Genomic DNA, 15,702 nt, shown 5'->3' on the forward strand with positions numbered 1-15,702 from the left:
TAAAGAAGCCTGAAGTCCAGAAAATTTAGAGTGCAACCTGTGCTACCACAGCAAATTAGAATGATAATAAACTAAACAGTACTATTTTAGAAATACACCACACTGAGAGTCAACAACTGAGAATAACAGCAATATATCTAGTACATCTAGTTTTAAAAGTACTCTATTGAAGATTCTCTTCCCATATACAAACATCCAAAATATTAATTTTATGTAATTACTGTGTATGGAGAGAAAGCCTCATTATAATTTAAAACCAACATGTAATCTTTTCCTTTTCAGAAATCACATAGGGAGTCCAAATCAAGAACTATCACATTAGTCAATTATACATGTACACAGAAAATTAAATATTTTCAAGTGTTGGGTGTTATTAACGACATTACCCAAAGCTACTGCTTTCTTAGATTAAGTACCTTGCTAACTTACGTTCAAATATAAATGATTTATATACGTTAGAATCCACAGTTAACAACTGGAGCTGGAGAGAGCTTTTGCTGCCTCCACCAGGAAAAACAATAAATTTTAAAAAGGATAAATTCAGATTCAAGTCAGGTCTCATGGGTTATGGCCCTAGAAGGAAGGGAGGTCCAGGAGAGCTGGCTAGTATTCAAACATCACTTCCTCCAGGCTCAAAAGCAGTGCATCCCTACGAGTAAGAAGTGCAGCAAAAGGGGCAGGAGACCTGCATGGGTGAGCAAGGAGCTCTTGGCCAAATTCAGACAGAAGAAGAAAATACACAGACTGTAGAAGAGGGACAGGCTACTTGGGAGAATTATAAGAATGCAGTCAGAGTATGTAGAGATCCTGCGAAGAAGGCTAAGGCCCAGCTGGAATTGACTCTGGCAAGGGATGTCAAGGACAACAGGAAGGGCTTCTTCAAATACATCAGCAGCAAGAGGAGGACTAGGGAAAATGTGGGCCTGGTACTGAAGGGGGCGGGGGCCCTGGTGACAAGGGATACAGAGAAGGCAGAATTACCGAATGCCTTCTTTGCTTCAGTCTTCACTGCTAAGGACAGCCCTCAAGAATCCTGGAGCCTGGATGTGAGGGAGAAAGCCTGGAGAAGGGAAGACTTTCCTTTGGTTGAGGAGGATAGGATTAGAGACCTTCTGGGCAGGCTAGACATCCACAAATCCATGGGCCCAGATAGGATGCACCCACGGGGACTGAGGGAGCTGGCGGATGTTGTTGCCAGGCTGCTCTCCATCATCCTGGAAAGGTCCTGGAGAACTGGAGAGGTGCCTGAGGACTGGAAGAAAGCCAGTATCACTCCAGTCTTCAAGAAGGGCAAGAAGGAGGACCCAGGCAACTATGGGCCAGTCAGCCTCACCTCCATCCCTGGAAAGGTGATGGAACAGCTCCTTCTGCATGTTATCTCCAGACATATGGAGGAGAAGAAGGTGATCAGGAGTAGCCAGCATGGATTCACCAAGGGGAAATCCTGCCACACCAATCTGATAGCCTTTTAGGATGGAATGACTTGCTGGGTAGAGGAGGGGAGAGCGGTGGACGTTGTGTACCCTGACTTGAGCAAGGCTTTTGACACTGTCTCCCAGAACATCCTCCTAGAGAAGCTCAGGAAGTGTGGGTTAGACAAGAGGACAGTGAGGTGGACTGAGAACTGGCTGAAAGGCAGAGCTCAGGGGGTCGTCATCAGTGCCGTGGGGTCCAGTTGGAGGCCTGTGGCTAGTGGCGTCCCCCAGGGCTCAGTACTGGCTCCCATCCTGTTTAACTTCTTCATCAATGACCTGGATGAGGGGACAGAGTGCCTCCTCAGCAAGTCTACTGATGATACCAAGCTGGGAGGAGTGGCTGACATACCTGAGGGCTGTGCTGCCATTCAGAGACCTGGACAGGCTGGAGAGCTGGGCAGAGAGGAACCTCCTGAGGTTCAACAAGGGCAAGCGCAGAGTCCTGCACCTATGGAGAAATAACCCTATGCACCAGTACAAGCTGGGGGCTGATCTGCTGGAGAGCAGCTCTGCAGAGAAGGACCTTGGAGTGCAGGTGGATGACAGGTTGACCATGAGCCAGCAATGTGCCCTTGTGGCCAAGAAGGCCAATGGTCTCCTGGGCTGCATTAGGAAGAGTGTTGCTAGCAGGTCGAGGGAAGTGATTCAGCCCTGGGGAGGCCTCATCTCGAGTACTGTGTCCAGTTCTGGGCTGCCCAGGACAAGAGAGACATGGAGTTACTGGAGAGATCCAGCGTAGGGCCACGAAGATGATCAGAGGTCTGGAGCATCTGCCCTATGAGGAACGGCTGCGAGAGCTGGGCCTGTTGAGCCTTGGAAAGAGAAGACTGAGGGGGGGGGGATCTTATCAATGTGTAGAAGTATCTGAAGGGAGGGTGTCAAGGGGATGGGGACAAACTCTTTTCAGTTGTCTCCTGTGACAGGACAAGAGGCAATGGGCAGAAACTGAACCACAGGAAGTTCCGTCTGAATGGAAGGGGGAATTTCTTCACTGTGCAAGTGACAGAGCACTGGACCAGGTTGCCTGGAGAGGCTGTGGAGTCTCCTTCTCTGGAGATCTTCAAGGCCCTCCTGGATGCAACCCTGTCTACTATGCTCTAGGTGACCATGCTTGAGCAGGGAGGTTGGACTAGATGATCTCCAGAGGTCCCTTCCAACCTTACTGATCCTATGATATATTCTGTGAATTAATTAATTTCAGTAGTACTCCAGTTTGGAAAAACAAAACAAAACAAAACAAAACAAAACCAAAAAAATATTTTTCTTTTGGATATTATCTAATAATAGCATTTGTTTTAAAAGCTATCTTTCAATAAATATATATTCTAACATAAAAACATAGAAGTGTTAAAAAGATCCACCAAAAGGCTTATTGGGGTTTGGAATGTTATTTCCTTGACCTTTAGAAAATAACTTTGAGCTCATCTGAAAAAAAAAATGTATTTTGTTTTTCTAAAGTTGCTCTAAATAAAGAAATATCAGTTCATACAGCTCAACTGTAGACCTTACTGTGTGAGTATTTATCAACAGAATGTAATTTTAAAGTAGTTGCTTTTGTAGTGTTTGGATATAATAGCTGGACATAAAATTAAGCCAACAATTCCACCAAAGGTATCTCAACAGACTTCTCATATTTAAAAGCATCAACTAAACATTATTCTTCTTTAGTCCAATAATACCAACTGTATTACAGAATGATTTCTTAATTCATCTGATTGTGTAGCATTCACACAAAACTCTATTTTAAGGTTTGGGCTACCTGCTTAGCGTAATCTAGGGTTTTCTGGAGAAGTGCACTTTAATATTGTGATAATGACTTAATATTCTGCTGTCATTTTAGTATGTTGACGTATATGCAAATTCAAGACCTTTAAACACAATTTGAAAGGTTAGCCTTGTAGAAAAAATGCATATAAACTTCAGTTTGTGTTAATAAATGCCACCCTTTAATGCAGGGTTTAGTGAGTTATTTTCTTTGGCCTGCAGTAGTGAAACCTCGCACTTCAGTGGCTCAGCCTTTGCAAGAAAACTGTCCTACTGCTGTGGGTGTCAAAAAATGTGAAGATGAAAAAAAAGTCTTTATTCCTGGTAGAGTTACTACACATCTGTGTGTGTGTGCATGTGCATGCACAGACGAGTGTGTGTTCATGTAGGGGAAGGTAGGATCAATCCAGGCTGCAAAGGAATCTTGTCTTCACATTTTTGGGAAGTGGAAATTCTTCAAAAGCATTTATTTATCAGCTGAAAGCTGAAAGCTTAGATTCCTCTGTCAGTGAGTTGTATTCTGTATCTTCTTTTTCTTTATTTTTCACTTTTTATGAGATGGGAATAAGAGACACTTTTCTTTTTACCTCTGTTTTAAGGAGTCGTAACTGAGACCTCTCCTTTAATTCAAATGTAATTTAAAAAATCTCAAAACTAAAAAGGATACATATACACACATATAGAATTTCAAATAAAGACCTACAGAGACTTCCAAGCCTCATATTCATGATGTATTTTGATTGCTGTGGGAGCAAAGTTGGTTTTATACGAAAAATACCCTCTATTGTGGCTTTACAGAGAGGTTATTATTGTTCCATAATGTCACTGATCTGCTCAGTTCTAGCTCTCTTTTCAGAAGCCCAAGCTTTGTTCAGTCAAAGGGTAGCATTTTCCCATAGGCAAGGAAACGCTCATTTCTGATACATGTCTGTAAATGAGGTGTTTCATCTCAGGAACTATAATGTAGGCAACTTTAGAAACTCTCTTAAACTTAAAGATCTTACTGAACACCAAAACAGAGGGCAACTAGATTACTGCTGAGCCTGCTGCTCCATATGGATGTCTCTCATTCCTTTGTTTCCTTCTTGCCTCCTCCTGCTTCATTGCAGTGATATTTTGTCTGCGGCTTTGAGGAAACGTTCATAAGGAAAAGGTGTCCAAAAAAAGTGCACAGATTTATTAGAGGCCTAAAATGAAAATACCGACAAACCTGGAGGTCTGTTGCCCACCCAATAAGCTCAGTTTCCAAAGAATAGGCAAAAATCACACCTTTTCAGTTTTCTTTCAAATCACGCTTCTTTTTGATGTTTACTGTCATTGTGTGAGAGACATGTGAAACTGAGTTACAGAAATAAGGGAATGAGAGGGGCTCCTATGAAGACCTCACAATATAAATTAAATACAATTAAAAGTATGATAATGGGCAAAAAATGAATCGCAAAAATAAAGGAGCTTACAGCAGATAATGGTAAGGGGGTTGCTTGATTTTAGATGTATCTTGGATTTCACAGAGTTTCTACTAATTTAAAAAGAAAACAGAACATAAGAGGAAGTACGCGGTGCCAAAATTATGACTGATCACAGAAGGTGACCCTGTATAAATGTATTTGGAGGTAGGAGTTAAAAAGTTATGATGTCTGATGCAAACTGGGCCTAGAACTGTTTCAGATACTGAGAACAGTCAATTGCAGAGAATTACAAGTAGAACAGTAATGAGGAAAAAGATGAAAAAGAGCTCATGAAAGAAGGAGAGTCAATGGATAGAAGGGATTGGAATCTAGGAAACGCAAAAAGAGTGTAAGATCATGATAATTAGTGAGAAATGTCAGTGTGACGGCAAGGTGGGACTTAAGAATCTAGTGAAGGGGAACAGCACGAAAATACAAGTGACTAACTACAGTGCAGTGGTCAGATGGGAAAATGGCAAAATAAAGGTGGAGATGAGAACATCAGAGTGATAAGACCAGCTCTGGGATGTAGCACAGGCTACATGCCAGTGGCCTAAGTGAGAGAATCTGTAACAGGAGATGTACTGGGATTTGAAAGAAGTGACAGTGAGAGGAATGAAAGAACGCCATCAGAATGTAGAACTGAACAGTCACCACAGTGGGATTTTCAATAGTTACAGCATGAACAGCAGAGAGGCCATATGGATTGGAAAGGTGATAAGTGAAAAGATCAGGCAGTAGGTTTAAACAAGCAAAGGAGAATACTTTTTCCTCAGAGCACATAATTCAATTCAGAAACTTGTTGCCACAGGTTACTTTGAAAGCTAAGACGATAAATATTTTTGAAAAGGGACTGCACAAGGACATGGAAGATAGATACATCATGGTCCAAAAGCAAGCCTCAGAAGTCTCAGTGGGACTTTTGCTCTGATACATTGCAGGGGATCTTATATTTAAAATTACATTTCAAAATATTAATGAGGATATAACCAGTCATTCAGTAGCTTTTTTTTTGCCTTTTTTTTTTTTTTTTTTTTTTTTTTTGCAAAAAAATAGTCTGGCCAAGGAAAATACAAAATATTTCAGAGGCTGACATAAAGAGAAGTTGTTAAACTATCTTTTATTCTCCAGAGATATTGAATTACTGCCTGAATCTCTTCCTACTGTATAAACAATCCTGGCAGTAAGAACTGCCTTGACCACAAACAGTAGCCAATTCATGTTATTTTCCATATTGTTATAGTAGATAATTGATACATGACACATTATAGCTCTATTTCAATTAATTGAATGCATGGCTTTAAAATGGCAAATATTTCAAAAAATTGAAAAAGGCTTTAAATTACCATGTATTTCACCAAGATTACTTTATTTCAAATAAGTCTGCAAATTATCAAATGCTGCTGCTTCTATTTAGAAGAGGATCTCCCACTCTATGGACTTCTGTCACCCATGGAACATGATGATGAACTAAGTTTTCATCGGTGACAGCCAGAGGTTATGAACTACAGCTACAGAGATAACAGCTGTGTCTTTAGTTTGATTATGATGGACCAGCTTCTTTCTCAACTCCAGCTTAAATCAATGTAGTTATTACCTAAGCTTTGCAAGTAGAATCTATGTTCTCAGGTTGAGCATCATGAATTTGACAGTAAGTTCTGTTTACTGATGATTAATGACTAGTATTTGGACAAAGGTAAACAAAAATTCTTAATAAATTGAAAGAGAGTGAAAATTGCCTGGAGCTCATTACCAAAGAAAGGGTATAATATATCTAGCGGGATATGCACTTCTAAAGCACTGAGCTCACCAATTAGAATACAGAAATGACAACAGCTACAAGCATTAAAGCTTGTGTCTTCATTACTGCATGAGACAAATGTTTGAGCAAACTACATATCTTGCCTTTGTACTGCTGCCTATAAACTCTGACTTTGTGCCCACCTTCCTGCTTCATCAAATGTTCTCTTGACATTTATTATTAATAATAAATGCTAAGGAAAATGAAAGTAGCAGCTGTATTGATAGCAGCAAAGCAGCACGAGCACATTTAATAGCCAATGCCTTTTTTTTAATTTAAATATATTCACTTTCTCTGAAGTCAAATTTCTTTAATTACACTACAAATCTAAAAAGACTTTTTATGTTATCAAATACTAATTATATTAGACAGATTGCCATTCATCTGCTTATAGCTATATCTATTTCAACTGCCATCACCTAACATCAAAATACTATTACCTCATCTTCACTTAAAGTGGAAAAAAATTACCATTTTTCTGTATAATCTTATGTCTAGGTTGGCCCAGTTAAAGGCACTAGATACTCCTTGCTTTGTTTGTGTAATTAATTTGTATGAATACTTCACTTACTCTTAATCTCTAATTATGATAAACTACATCTTTTCATTTTTAGGCATGCCTCTCTCTATGCTAAAGCTCTCTTAATCTCTTTAGGAAGGTAACTTTGGATATTGAGGAAATTAATAGATTGTGTCCCACTGAGAGGGTTTTCACAGGAAAAAAAAAAGGAATAAAAGCAGGGGGGGGGATCTTGTACAATGGAAAAATCTGCTGAAGGGGGAAGAGAAAAATGTAGAGGAAATCTCGATACGAATAAAAAAAGAAAAGTTGTGAACTGAATTGCACTCCCTTGCCTGTGCAGACAGCAGGTTCCTTCCACTGATATCCCTTGCCTTCCCACATAAGTTTACCTGGAAAAAAGTGATATAGTCATAGACTCTTTCTAAACCTGGGCATGTGATTACTGTTCTTTCTCTCCATCACTACAGCTTCTTGGTGCACAGGAGCTTTCTGGAAGAATTATTATTTGTTTGACAGTTGTGGAGCTGAACTTCCAGAGACTTAGTTAAGGGCAGTGGCTACTAGCAGTCAGGACACTTATTTCTCACTCCATATAGATTTGTTAGTTCACCTTTCCTAGACCTAATTTCCTTGACCTGCAACTCAAAGGAATCTCTGTAAAGGCTTCCTCATGGACAGTTCTCCCCTCTCTTCTCCCACACCTTTATGAATGTGTCTCCCCTTACGTTAAATCTGGTACATGCCTGTTCTGGAAATCTAAGAGTGAAAGCAAAAAGGTAGGCTTACAGGATATATCAGCTGTTGTAAAGGTCAATAAAATAATCTCAACACATTAGACACAGGGGAAAGGATAAGTCAAGCAATGCTCCCAGATACATTTAGGAAGATACAGAAAAAATGTGTCTTCTATTAAATGAAGGAATGCATCTTCAGGAAATGGTGAAAAGTAGTTTTGCTAGCAAAAAAAAAAAAAAAAAAAAAAAAAAAAAAGAGAGAGAGAGAGAGAAAGAGTGATAATAATGCACTATTTTCACTATTTTTGGAGAATTATGTTTCACTAGAGATATATGTGAATGCAATGAACTACAGAAGGGATAAGACACTGCCTAAATTGATCTACACAACTGATTGTGTTACACTTGATAAAATAACTTTGTCAATCTTTTCTATACTTAAAAAACTTAATAATTCTTAAATGCAGTTAGTTATTAAGCACTAAACATCATCACATATTTTGTCATGCTCATTGTTATGAAAATGTAGGAAGCACCTGACATTTATCTTCTGTAGTTCTAAGACTAGAATTGCAGAAATGCAATTAGGAAAAGCTCCAGTATTCACAACAGAAAAGGTCAGCAATGTTCAAGCTAAACCTGATAACATGCTTAATGTGCTGCCACACAGAGCAGAATGGCTTTTTGATAATGAGTGATTTTACAGACTGCTATGAAGCTGTTGCAAGATAATCAGATCAACAGGGGACACGCTACTAAGTGAAAGACACATAGCAGATCATGAAAAATTCTTTGGTAGGGGCATATTGTAAGGTCACCACTAACGGAAAATTCACCATTATAAAAGGCTAGGTTTTCAAAAATTATCACATAAATAAATTGGGCAGAAGACACAAAACACTGAAATATCAACATTTGGTAAGCATGGAAAACCATTACTTCATCAAGAGAGGCGCCTTTTGTGCATGCAGCCAACAACCAATGCAACGCTGTCTCTGGGATTTAAAAGCATTTTTTTCTTTTTCTCTTTTTTATACTAATCAATGTAAGTAGAGGTTAGGGGGTTTAGCTTTTGTATTTGTCTTAAATATAGAAATACTCACACAGCAGTACAGGCTCCATGTTCCTCCTGCAAAGACCTCCTCATTACTTGTGCCACTAATCCTATGTAAACTAATGGTGAACTTTAAGAGAATGAAAAGTAATCTATGGGGTTCTTTTGATAAATTACAGTTCAACAATAGCACCAAAACACAACTAATTACTGAAAGCTGAAAGTAGCATTTCTTAGATGTTAGCTGCCAAATCTTAAAGGTAGGTTAAATCTTTAGAGAAAAATACTGCCAAGAGCTTGTAAACACCAAAGAAACATATATTTGTTAAACTTCAATTCATTATGAGCAGAATACAATCTACATACTTTCCATTTCTATATACAGACTACGGTTTGTATTAGGTTGTTTCATTTTATTCTGTCAGAGTTATAAAATATTGCATTTGTACAAAAGCTAGAAAGAAACATATTTGGATAGGAGCACAATGAAGTTTTCCTAAATTCTCCCAGGTTCAAATTCAAACTATAGAACTTCAGGGATTATCACATCCACTTCTGTGGTAAGAGAAGACTTTATTTTGAGACTACTAGATCCATATTGCAATGCTTTGGTTAAGGCAAAGTCTGATTTTGTATTATGGTTTCTCCTATATCTGAGTTATATCAAACTATTTCATTAACATAAAAGCCCTCACTCTTTTAATGTGACGTATCTTGTTACCTAATTAATTAAGTAGAACAAATCAATTGTAATTCAGTGTGAACCTTCCTGTTTTTCCATTTATGAATTTAGGTCACTACATATTTTTGATGATTGATTGAAGCATTAGACCAGATATTTCAAGGCATCTTTATGATCATCAGCTAACTTATATAAGCTGCAATTATTCAATAGCAAGTTCTAACTCGTTTGAAAAAAAGTACTTAATATTCTGTAGTTAGCAGTCTATAAAAAACAAAACAAAAAGCCTCAAAAAAGGTGTTTTGCTATTTCCCTTCATGCATCCTTTTGTAACCAGCTATATCTGTGCTGTACCTGCCTAAGGCAATTATTTATAAAACAGTACAGAATATACTGCGAAGGTATATTTTTTCCAGGTGCTTACTTAGCAAGAAGTTCACAACCTAAGAGAATATATTTTGTAAAAAATGTATGAAGATATGCATGCCAATAAAAGGAAGTAAACATATTCCCCATAACAAGATGTTTAAGTAGATGATAGCTTCAATAAAAGCGCAATTATACTTTCAGTTTTTTCCGGCTATTCTTCCACTTGAACATAAACAATGGCTTGTATTTGCTTGAAATGCTACATATGCATATCATGCAACAAAAAATTAAAGAGAAAGTACTCACCATGTACTATCAGGACATATTCTGTGCTGTTTCGGCCAATAGGATTTTTTGCTTCACATCGATAAGTGCCATTGTCCGTTTTGTTAAGGAAACTGATGCTTAGAACCCTGCCATTGACAACCATTCTTTCTGGATCTGGCAGCTCGCCACCGTCCTTTGTCCACAGTACTGGTTCTGGCCTGCCGGATGCAAAGCAAAGCACTTAGTCAGATTCATGGGACATGAATGTACTGCAACCTATACATTAGAAGCTGCAACACTGGAAACTTATGAATAATATTCTGCCATCAAAGAATACTCATTGATCATCTGAGTTACTGGTTATAATGAACTAGTACTATTACAACCTCACCACCCAGTATCAGATGAGAACTGTTAAAGAAAGTAAAGAAACAAGCAGGGAAACGAAGAGAAGCAGAAAAGGAAACAGAATGGTATAGAATGACAGAATAAGCCGAGGTCTTCCTCAAACTAAAAGTAGGTTTTAGTGAGGCTTAAGGGTATGAAGTTTGACAAGCTGTTTGACAGGACATTCAGCAAGCTAGGTGGAAACAGCTTTTGTTTGTGTGAGGAGCATCACAATCCTGTGTGGTAGGCAGGCATCAGAAATCATGCAGGCTGAAGTAGATTGCAAGTGGTTTGTACATGGATTCCGAAATTATTAAGGCTATTCATATTCACCAAAGTGCCCGTGCGTGTGCTGTGTGTGCTTCCCAAACCAGGCATATCAATTTCAAAGCAGCACATCTTACATACGGTCTAAATTTGTTTCTGCTGCTGCATTGTGTCACAGCCTATTCCTTTCTCCACCCTTTCTTCCTCCTTCCCCAAATAATTGCTTGTTACATGTGTTACCGCAAGCAATAGAGGATTTGACTCAAAATCCTGGATTTTCATTTTGTGAAACCTTTCCTCTTGTACATCATAAACTAACATCAGACAGACCAAAGGGAAAGCACTGACAGTGATAACCTCCTAGCCAAGTTAAGGACAAGGGAACCCACTGTCTTGTAGATACCCTTGTATTTTCCCACAGGCAACTGATAGTTGACTCTTTCCTAAAGATGCTCAAGAAGCTTCAAAGTTCATGGACTTTGTCTAACAGACAACAGGAAGCATTTATTACTTGCATGCAGTCTTTACTTACATGTTACAAGATCTACTTTTAAATTCAGATGAGGGAAATCACCAAAAAGATAGGTTCATGGTTACAAATGAAAAGTTGAGTTACTGAATCCTGAATATCGCATGAACAGATTTATGTCACTAATTGCAGTCAACAGCAATTCTAGATTTGTACTTTTTTGGTAGGAGAACATTAGGCAAAGTATGTGGTTGTACGAATAAGTAATTAAACAAAATATAAAAAGCCGTTATGAAATCAGCAGATGCCAAATTAGTCACTAGTCTGACTCAAGAAATATTTAATTTTATCAACTTAAGCAGGTGCTCAAAGACTATTCAATAAAATGAACTTTAGGAATAAGAATTAAATCTAAATATCAGAACAGCAATATTTTGCTAAATTACGGCCTATTGCACAGAAAAATATAGTCCGAACAACTACAATAACATGATTTTAAGCTCATAGGGTCCATCTAAACAAAGTGATTTTTTTGGAAATTCTCTTATTTATGCTGCTTATTTAGTAAGAGACCATATGTTTCTCTAAAAAGTACCAGAGATTTATGTATGTTTTAGCAATGCTTGGAAGGCACCTTGATAAATCAGTGTTAAAGTTGCTACCTAGATTGGCTTTTCTCTGAGGCGATGATTTTTCAGAATGTCATATACTCAGGAAATTCCCCTAATATTCACACATTTTTAAGCCAATATTAAAAACAGAGTGTATTGGGCCTTATTTACACCTAACAGTGAACATGTCACAATACACTTCCTAAGTACACATTCAGGAGCAGGGGCCTAAATATACACACACACGCATACACACACCTACGCACTTCCTTTCTGCCTAATCTAAACAGGGAAAATTGAGATTGTTGTTCTTTCATCTAGATGTCCATATTGCTCCAGTATGTATTAGAAAAAATGCCTTACACAGGTCACAACATCAAGATGTGATTTCCTTTGATTTGTTAAGGTGAATGTGTTCAGTTTTCTAGCACACTCCTCCTTGTTTCCAATTTTGCTAGTTTACTGTGAATCCCAGAGCTGAAACTCTGAAATGCTTCTGCTAGAAGGTAAACCATTACCTTTATAAACGGTACGCTAAAGCAACTTCCATAGAACAATAATTTATGGAACTTATATTTCACTGAAATTAGATGGCATATTCCAGAGGAAAACCCATAGGATAACAAATAACTATGAAATGGAGGCTTTGATATAAATCATTCAGGGAGCTTTACTGCATCTTAGTATATCAACTGAAATCATATGCAGAGTAGTTAGCTATGGCTGCAAACTGATGGTGGCAGAAAAATCATGGTTTAGAGAGGAGAGGCACATACTCTGGGTGTCAGAGCAGTGTCAGGGAATCTGTTAATTAACTGCTAATATTAAGCCAGTCTGAGCTGGCTTAGTGGCAGCACAGGAGCAATTCCTGGACTGCTGGCCCACGGTCAACACATCGCGGTGGCTGGGCACAGCTCTCACTCCATCTCACCATTTTCAGGGAGGATGGTGCCTAAAGCAGCAATTCTGTCACAGACAAAATTAAATTTTGCTTGCACTGCTGGGAAGCTTTGAGACAGTCTGGTCTAAACAATTCATTAGTTAGGCAGAAGTGAGTTAAGAACATGAGACATGCTCCAGCATCCAGGCCAGCACGCTGCTGCTGACAGTAACATCTGGAGCAGCTGTTTAGGGAAAGCATGTGAGCACGGCAGTTTTCTGTGGTCCATTCCCCCTGTACTTTGCTCTCAAAAACTGCCCTATTAGGGATTTTAGAGGGTATCTCTCTTGTTCTTTTTAGTGTCTATTTCATATTTAGACCCTTTGCCCATGAATTTCTCTAATTTCTTTTTGAGTCTGCTAATACTCTCTGTCAACTCAGCCCCCTGTGGCAATGAATCCTATAAGGTCACTAGGTACTGTACAAAAACATATTCATTATGTTGTGTCTTACACCGATTTCCTAGTAGATGCAATGAATATTGCAGGATACAGTAAGTAACAGTTCTGCATATTATAACCTTACTATAAATTATGATATCCTTGTACTTAGAAGGTGGCTATCTACCTATCTATATATATTTGTTGGTTTGAATATGAAACTTTCTGAGATTATTGACAGAAAACAAATTCTCACAAAAAAAGAGCAGATTAAATTTAGAGCATGTTAGCTACTTCCTGATAATTACTTTTGTATCTTTATTGTGAAAAGTATGGATGCAGCTGGAATGCTGATGGGAAGCTTTTCTTCTCTGACATAAAGCATGTAGACCTATAAATTCCCTATACTTTATCCTGCTGATAATGTTTACGAGTGCATATATAGACAGTGGTTTATTCTCTTACACAACATTTTGAAAGGGCTCTAGCTTAATTTTGGTATATTTAGTTTTGATATTCTAAAATATCAGACAAACATATACACTTTTAATACTGGATATGTCACAAGATTTGAGCTTTTTCAATATATCAGAGAACTGGCATGACACTGTACCTCACTATGTGCACTGGAATTAACAGGGTATCTCTGTGCCTTGCACCTGTACTTACTCCAAGTTGAATCACACTTACCAGTTTAATTTCTATTTGGTCAGACACTCCTGAAAAACTTATTTCTTGCAGCACAATAGCTATAAAGTTGGAATGAGCACTGTGGCCACTAATGCGATTGTACAATACCACCTTCACGCATTTCATGGCACAAACTAGCTCGCTGACTTGCTCTCTCATAGCAGGAGCATGCTGTGGGCTAGTACCAATTAGGTCTTCCAAAGGGAAATCTGTGCTCCCTTTCTCCCTATCACCATCTTGGGGGAGTGGTGCTTTTCTATAGCTTCAGTTTAATCCCTGCCCTGTGCATGTGCACATGTGGAATTGAGCTGCTCTACCACAGAGACCTTCTGTGGGGCAGAGGGTGGTAGTGGAGCTGAAGCACCAAGATCCTGTTTTCTTCCCCTAAACAAAGCTCTGCTTCTGGTTCACTTAATATGCTCCCAGTGTCACCCCATTTAAAAAAACAAAGAAGAAGAGGATGAAAGGATGCTGTATTGAAGAAATTCTTGCAAAGAGACATTTCAAATGTATTGTAAATCACAGTCCATGCTATTTCTTTGCCTAGTGAGCACTGCTTTTACCAATTCAGCTTTGCATGCAAATGCCCATAGTGGCACTATTAGGATTGCGTTACACTGAAAGAAGCCAAAGATACTAATCACGAGCAAATCAAAAATGGCCTAAACACGACCAACTACTACTCTGCTCCCTGCTCCCTCCCCGCCAAAGGAAGCCTGAACTCTATAATCGCTCTGAAGAACCTCTAAGTGGGCTTGATACAATTCATGTTTAATCTTAATAAAAAGGCCAAGAGGCTTTCAGTAGCTGACCTGATTTTTGGTATAAATCAAAGATTGTGTTAACTGTCTTTAAGTTACTCTCAAAACTTCACATAAAAAGCAAGAGATTCTGCTGTTCTTTTCCAGACAAACTGAACTGGAATAGCAATGAAGATACTAAAACTGATGTCATGTTCCAGGGGTATCCAGGCTTTATACTGCGGAATGAGAGTTTTCTTGCAAGTGAGCTAACAAGAATTTGTAAATAAAGAGGAATTATTTTATAATCCTAAAGCTAAGAAGCCTTTTTCTTCCAAAATAATTCAGAGAGAAAGCTGTGGATGAATTGGAATGCATTCAAAAGAATGAGTTTTAAAAAAGACAACAAAAGATCTGATTGGAAAAGAGCCTTAACTTTCAAACAAGTGTTTACGTAACACAGAAGACAACGAGATTTAGTCCATATTAGTATTTTGGGCAAGTTAGTGCTTTAAAAGATAAACAGCAGTATCTTAAAATAAGTTCGTTAACTCTCCATCTCTCTCTCCACCCTAAACCACAGGAATCTGATGCTATAGTCCTTGCTTACAATTCTCCTTCACGGCAATATCTTTATATGTAAGACTGAGTGCATCACATTTTCTTTCTGAACTAAGTGAACTTAAGAATCCATTCACACTTGAAAATTCTTCTTCATTTTTTTTTCTCTTTTCCAATTTCTGCATACAGAAAGGTCTTGCAGAAGCCATGTTTCACTGAGGCCTTAGTAAACTAAGATAACTTACTGGCCTATAACACTACCATAGGATATCCTCTTAATTTTGATACAAACTCAGTGTAGTAAAAAAAAAGAAAAAAAAAAAAGGAAAAAAAAAAAAGTGACAGCTGTCCACATAATCAGTCTCACTGAGGATGTTAACACTCATCCATCTGGGTATCTAAGCATCCCGTCAAGATTGCGCAGTCATTGTGGGTAAGAATAAGAAAGATGGAAGAAGGATTTGTGGAACACTAACAGGACAAATAAATTATTTTTCATTATTTTGAGCATTGTTTTCCTGAACAATGCCTTTTAGTTCT

General features: G+C 38.3%; 1 protein-coding gene across 2 annotated transcripts in view; it reads right to left on the reverse strand.

The window, feature by feature from the left end:
• Positions 1–15,702, reverse strand: part of CADM2 (cell adhesion molecule 2) — a 664,728-nt gene that overhangs the window by 55,238 nt on the left and 593,788 nt on the right. For both annotated transcript variants that reach the window (XM_062572942.1, XM_062572932.1), the window contains exon 7: positions 10,157–10,335. In XM_062572942.1, coding sequence (XP_062428926.1) covers positions 10,157–10,335 — 179 coding nt within the window. The remainder of the gene's footprint in view (positions 1–10,156; positions 10,336–15,702) is intronic.

The sequence above is a fragment of the Rhea pennata genome, chromosome 1 (genome assembly GCF_028389875.1).
Source record: "Rhea pennata isolate bPtePen1 chromosome 1, bPtePen1.pri, whole genome shotgun sequence".
In the NCBI taxonomy this organism is placed as follows: Eukaryota; Metazoa; Chordata; class Aves; order Rheiformes; family Rheidae; genus Rhea; species Rhea pennata.